This window comes from Olea europaea, unplaced genomic scaffold (genome assembly GCF_002742605.1).
Source record: "Olea europaea var. sylvestris unplaced genomic scaffold, O_europaea_v1 scaffold355, whole genome shotgun sequence".
NCBI lineage: Eukaryota > Viridiplantae > Streptophyta > Magnoliopsida > Lamiales > Oleaceae > Olea > Olea europaea.
In genome coordinates, this window is record NW_019254664.1 from 424135 (window position 1) to 431408 (window position 7274).

A 7274-nucleotide genomic window follows, 5' to 3' on the forward strand; every position below is an offset into this window, starting at 1 on the left:
TGTGGCCCCCCAAGTTGGTCATATGAGTCTCAATGTTTTCAAGTCTTGCCTCATCTTTGTTGAACCTCAATCTGGTCTCCGAAATAAAGGTTCCTAAAATATCTTCTAGTGATGGCTTTTGTTCAGATGCCTGATTATTGAACCCCTGATAGTAGTTGTTTCCTTAGTAGTTTCCCTTTAGATTGAAGTTCCGGTCGTTAACATGCTAAAGTTGTCCATTCTCCCTTTCAGCTTTCTGGTGTGCAGTGGACGTAGCCAGAATAGATTCTGATTTCTTTTGCGATTCATGTGAAGTCAATGCAGCTATTTGATTAGTGAGAGATAACATTTGAGTTGGAAGGACGGTAATGGGATCCACAAGGCCAGCAACTTTCTTTGCACTTGAACGCTCACTTGGCCATTGATAGCTATTAGTAGCTATCTCATCCAATAATGCATAAGCCTCATTTGGAGTCTTAGTTAATAATGCACCCCCTGCTGCAGAATCTACCACTATCCGTGTCTGACCATTCAAACCATTGTAGAAGGTTTGTATCTGCAACCAATCCGGGTAACCATGCTGAGGACATTTTCTGAACTAATCTTTATATCTCTCTCATGCCTCATAGAACAATTCGAAGTCTGACTGTCGAAATTGCCCAATTTCACCCTGCAATTACGTGCTTTCGAAGGAGGAAAGAATTTTGTAAGAAACTTTTGTGCTAACCCCTCCCAAGTTGTGATGGATCTATACGGCAATGATTGAAACCATGCTTTGGCTTTGTCTCTTAGGGAAAAGGAAAATAGATGGAGTCAGATTGCATCTTCAGTAACGCCATTCATTTTCACTATATCACATATCTCTAGAAAGGACCCTAAATGAGCATTTGGGTCTTCTGTTGGAGCTCTCCCAAACTGATTCTACTATACCATGTGTATAATTCCTGACTTCAGTTTATTGTTGTTAATAGCAATAGTTGGGTGTTTAATACCGAAGTAATTTTCATTGACAACTGGTCTGATATAGTCCATTATAGCCCGTTGTTGACCATTCTGATTGTTTTTATTTGCTATTGGTGGATCTTGTTCTGTCATTGCTTCACGGTTGTGTCTCTGAATACCCCTTAGAAGGTGAATTAAAGTTAAGATAGAAAACCAAATTAAAATGAAAGCCAATTGATAATAATATTAATCAAATTCCAATGAATCAATCCCCGAAAACGACACCAAAAACTTGGTACGTAATTTATGCAACGTGATTTTATACCACAAATGTACAGTCTCAAGTTTTGTAATATAGTTTTGAAATACGAGTGTCAAATCCACAGGGATTGATATTTGAATACTATCGAGTACTATAATTATTTTAGCTTTCACTTTATTTAGAAAATCAATTTTTGAAACGATGTTTTATCGCTAAATTAAAATAAATGGGATGAATGATGCAAGTGAACAAGGGCAATTTGTAAAGTTTCTGATCAAATTATGAATATCTAGGGAGTAATTTCACCATACTATCGACAATATTTTTCAACCATTATAACTATTTCTATCAATCTTTTCAAAATTTATAGGCAAGAACACTAAATTGATTCCATTTTCCTCTCTCGAGCATCAAATAGAATCTATTTCTATATTTTAATTTCAATATCTCTATTCCGAACTAAAACATGAAAATAATCAAGCACGTGGTTCTTGATTGAAACAAGCTTCAAAGATTTCACACTTTCCTACAAAATCTAGATTATGTTGTCTTAGATCACGCCTAAATTTACTTCTCTCAAGCGTCAAAATTTAAAGCATCAAATCATTCAATCAGTGGCCAGTTAATTAAAAGCATTGCACAAGAATCGACATAAATAAGCGGAAAGATCAAATGAAATAATTATATCGAAATCAAAATATGTCTAAGTAGATTACATCAAACCCTAGAATTAATGTCTAGTTCATAATGGAATTGATTGACATGATAAAATACACAATAAAGAACATGGAGAGGAAGTAAGGAATAAGGAAAAAAACTAGTTGTGTTGCGTAAATTCTTCCCCCAATCGTTGTCAATTTTCTTGCAATTGCTTTTGTTGATATTGGCCTCTTGAGATTTTCTCCTTACAATCCTCTTTTTGCCCTCCAGAAGAAGAAGCGTCGTTTTGTCTGTCCCCTTAGGTTAAGTAGTATGATGAATTTTATTTCCATAAGAGTTTATGTCAAAAAAGGTATCTACCTAATTTTTTTCAGAATAATGCCCTCACGCGCTGGGTATACTTCCTTGCGAGCGTGCCGCATATCACTTCTACGTTTTGCATATGAAATTCAAGCCAGTGCGCACGCGAGAGTATTGGCCTGCATGCGCGAGCCACTATGAAATTTTTCCATGTGTTGCACTTTGGTCCTATAATTCATTCTTCGTTCATTTTGGTTCATTTTAACATCTTCTTGATCATTCATCCTCCAATACTATTTAATTGCCTCTAGCTCTTCTTAAATCATCAACATTAGGTCCGAATCAACTCTTGTTACTTTGCGATCTATTCCCCAAACTTTTGATTAAGCCCAAATTTCCCGCTCTTCTGTCCAATTTCAATGTTTTGCCTCTAGTTACACCTAACAAATGAAATATGTATTAAGCATCAATTCATCCTAAATAACAAAATTTTCTCTAGTTTAATGAATGAAATAAGTGTATAAAATACACTTATCAGTAAGACCACAAGATTTCAGCTTCATTCTCTTCCTTTTTACTCTTGCAATATCCAATCACCTTATTGAACGTGCAATAATTGCACTAGCAAGAGAGATGATTCTTAAACCCGCTACATGTAACAGTGACTACTGCCGTATGTCCTATAATTTCCTTCCCTCCTTGTTTGTCTTTGCCAAAATTCAAGGGAAGCTGCTGTACACTGCTTCCTTCATTCTACTTTCATAAAGTGAATAGTGGAGCATTTGTAATGTTCAAACTTCAAGGCGTATACGCTTTATTTGCACTGTATTCTATTAACATGGCCAGGGACACAGCCATAGAAGGTGAAATATTTTCTATCAAAATGCATATACAGCATTTTCCCCCAACCAAATACCCACACGGACACCGCACCCAAATTTCACCCCAGAATTCTTCAAAGGGAATTATACCTAAGACCTCACTTTGATCCTAAATATTGGAATAACTGGCTTGACACAAGCTTCAAAAAGATTGATCGACGCATTAGGATTGGCACAATTATTTTCTTAAAACTTGGCAAAAAGTCTCCGAATTCCAATAGGTGAACATGAGTTGCTATACTAACAATCTTATGGAGCCACCGCCAACAAGTACAGTTTTTAATACTTTGTCGATGGCTCACCCTCTTGCGGGAATTGAAGGATTTAGGATGTTCTTTTGCGTAGTATTGTGAAATTCCTTGAATACAATATGAAGGCAAATTGGATAAATTCGTGAAGGATCTAAGTAACCAATGAATTCAATGGCTGGATTGGTGAACTGCATGGCTTAAAAGTACTAGAGCATGCTGTATGTACATGCCAGTCTAATCTAATGACTCAGGATCACCAGTTTAGTATGGCCCAAAACTTCAGCAAACAGAGGAGGAGATCGGAAACCATTAGGCTTAACGCAAACATGTAACCAAATGTTTACAAAATAAATACATCTAGGCAAAAGTTGTTTTATTTTATAACTAAACAGGATCAATCACTGTCATCAGAATAAACCAAAGCATGTAAGCCAATCGATATACATAGGCATCACAAGAGATGTAGACATCCATTCTAAATAGTGTTACACGTAAAAGAAGCCAATAAAACCTATCTTCTTAAGTCCAATGGTAAGAATAATGCATAACTGTTCTAACATTTCAGTTCCCTCACTGCATAAGCACATCCATGCCGTTCAACCATCTGAGATAGAGAAAACCCGAAGCCAACAGGCTACTCTTTTATGAACACAGGAACCTCGCCTCTCACTACCCTCCAAGGTCCGCCATAAAACTTTGGCTTCATTAGGGGTACAGCTTGACCAGGGTGCTCTTCCCAGTATTTCTCCTGATCAATTTTAGATTTCTTATAAGTTACTGCAAGATATGGCTTTCAGGTGATAAAATGGAAAAAAATATAAAAAAAAGTCACACAGTGCTGTTAAAAGAAAAGAATAAAAGAAGTTCACACTTAATAACAACAGAAGTAGAGATTCCTTAGTACCAACTACCAAGTGCAAGAGATAACTGCTAATTACCTATGGATAGTGCATATTCCTGAAAAATCCAAATAAGACAGCACGAGAGAGAAAAATAACTGTATATAAGGGTTACTTCTTGTTTCATGCTAGCAACCTCTTACTTCTAGCAGAAATGAATGCAAAATTATAGTGAAAGGATTCAATTATAAGTTTCAGATCTAGGTTTGAATATAAATTTCTGATCAGTAACACGTCTGAATCTAATCATGCATGTCTAGTGCACTTTGTAGTACAGGGTGTCAAAAAAAGTGAATAGCATGTTACAAATCAATTTTACAAGAAACTGGAAATTTTTATACCATTATCGGCAATATATTATATTATTATTAAATTTTAATCGTAAATGAGCTTCCTCAGTAAATAAATAAGAATTAAATAGCATTCCAATTACCACATCCTGGATTTGAGAGTGAAATATTTGAACTAAATACCATTCGAAGAGTTTGTGTGGGGTTCGTTAAATGAAAAGGAAGAAAAATCTATTTTCCAATTGCAGCATTCCCAAATAAATTTCAAAGTAGGAAATAGAATGGGACAGAGGATTTAGTGGAGCAAGGTGATTAATACTTAAGTAACTGATGTTTCTTAAAGCATAATGACACTGGAAAATTCAAATACAGTTTTTCTTTCACTTTCCAATATTAGTGGTGCTCAAATCAAAAGCCAAAATCAGCATGGATCTCATGTTTAGGAAATTAAGCTAAAGCTCGTGGCTTCAAAAACTATCTTTTGAGAGGGCTAAGAGAATGAATTAATAAATTTTTACCATTGGTGTTCTCTTCAATCTCTAAGCATTTCACCGCTCAAATGCTTTTGTTTCATTACAACAAATTAAATATATACTTCCATAGAGCCAAGTGAACATGCCAAATGGAACAATCAGTTATCAGTGGAATACGTACCTTATAAAGTTGCTCAGTGATAGCAGCGCCAATTACTCCCGTATAAAATGCAAATACATAGATAGTAACAAGGGGGGTGAAGGATTTTGGCCGTCTATATGGCTCAATCATGTCCCAAAGAATCGTCTTTTCCCACTTTGTGTGCAAATAATCCGCGTGTTTCCTCCAAAGATAGCTCGTCATTTCACTCCACCCCGCGAATTTTCTCCACGGATTCTGTATTGCAAAAACCCGTTTATTAACAGTTCTAGACTTTTAGTAGCCCAATCGAAAAAGTAAAAGGAAAAAAGAACAACAAACTTCAACCAATCACTTGGGCATTTCAACAAACAGATTATAGCCAGCAAGATTATAATCCCTCCGTATCACAATCCACTAACTTAAAACGCAAGAATTTCTTAGAGAACTATCTTTTGATCAGAGGAAACAACAATATGCAAAGGGCAATTACCTGGTCGTCGATGCAGGTGATAAGCTGTGCGTTCGTTTAGCTTGTATTCACGTCACAAAAAATTTCAAATATTGGTAGGTAACAGCAAAACGGGTTTATTGGTTGGGTCAAACCGATCCACCACTGCATCGAGATCCGGTCTATTATGAACTCGAACCGGCTCTTATGATAATGAGGTAATTGGTGCAAATGATCTAAACCTTTGCTCAAATTGCATTTTTGGTCCAAATCTTTCAATTGTTGGTATAAAATGGTCTCAACCTTTTCATTTTGATGTAAACAGTCCTTCTCAATGGAATTTATTTATGTGCAATGTAATTGCCCTGATTTTAATTTTTTTCAAGGGCAATTTCATCGAATGAATTTCTCTACTTAAAAAATCAAAAATATTTTAAAAAATAAAAAATATATAACTTTATTCATCTTAATCCACCCATCCCACCAACATGACTTTTACATACTAACGGTCATCATACATGACCCGAAAAGTGATACAATTTAAAATTCACGTTGTTTGTCTAGATTCAATAGAAGCCAATTTGTAATTTTTTCATTGTTGTATTTCTTTTTTCAAGTCAGTTTTTGATGGCTACGCAGTTAGTTCATGTTTGAACTTCATTATTTAAACTCTTTTTCAATCACACATTTTCTAAATAAAATAATTTTACATATAAATTCAAAAAAATTTCTACTTTTCAAGTATACATCTCCAAAAATTCACTATTACAAAATATATTTTTCCCAAAAAATGGATCTCAAACGAACGCTTGGTATTTAGTGGGCAATCAATGTTAGTGTTTGACAATATGACATAATTGAACAAAGTGATCTAGACTGAGACGAAATTGTAGTATAGCAATACAAATTACCCAAAATCACATTTTAAGAATGCAATTTATATCAATTGAACCACTTTTTCTATTTATTGCATAACATTTAATTGTACTTAAGGTTCTAAGCCTCTCTTATTATAGCACTTAGGGTAATTAGCACAAAATATCCATATCTTTCGATATTTTTGTGGAAAGCAGCCATATCTTTCATTTTTTGGCGGATTACATCCTCACCTTTACCTTTTTTTGTACAAAACGTCCTTCTGTCAACTCTCCGTTAAAATATTCTGTTAAATCAAAAGGTAATTAGCACAAAAGATCCCTACCTTTCAATGTTATTGTGCAAAACGTCCATACTTTTCACTTTTTAGCATAATTAGCACAAAACGTCCATACCTTTTATTTTTAGCATTTTCACCCCTACATTTCACCTTTCATTGCGCAAAATGTCATTTTCATCCATTTTTCCAATAAAATGACGATTTTACCCTCCTATTGAAATAAAACAAAAAGAAAAAAATTAATTAATTGCAATCATAGTCCTAAATTTTTCAAAACATTACAGATAAATCATAAATTCTTCACTACCGCCACTTTCACAACCCCACCAAGCCACCACCTATAAATCCATATAGCACCACCTTTCGGCCACAACACCTATCGGACTCCACCACCCCCAGCCTCGCCTCACTCTCCTCAATATCCTCCTCCATAGTATTGGTCACCAATCTATCCGAAACAAGTACATTTACGATGGTGAAGTCCGATGGCCATGGTAGTCGAAAGGTTGTGTTATGTGGATTTATAGTTGGTAGCTTGATAGGTTGTAAAAGTGGTGGTGGTTGAGAATTTATGATTTATTTGTAATTTTT

The 7274-nt window shown here is 35.1% G+C and overlaps 1 protein-coding gene across 1 annotated transcript; it reads right to left on the reverse strand.

The window, feature by feature from the left end:
• Positions 1–3631: 3631 nt before the first annotated feature.
• LOC111386441 (uncharacterized protein At4g29660) lies at positions 3632–5720 on the reverse strand. Its single transcript, XM_023010908.1, has 3 exons — positions 5570–5720; positions 5119–5334; positions 3632–4023 (listed from the first exon to the last, which is right to left on the reverse strand). Exons 2-3 carry the CDS (start codon positions 5299–5301, stop codon positions 3910–3912), a joined length of 297 nt encoding a protein of 98 aa, XP_022866676.1. The 5' UTR covers positions 5302–5334; positions 5570–5720; the 3' UTR covers positions 3632–3909.
• Between the last annotated feature and the right edge of the window lie 1554 nt (positions 5721–7274).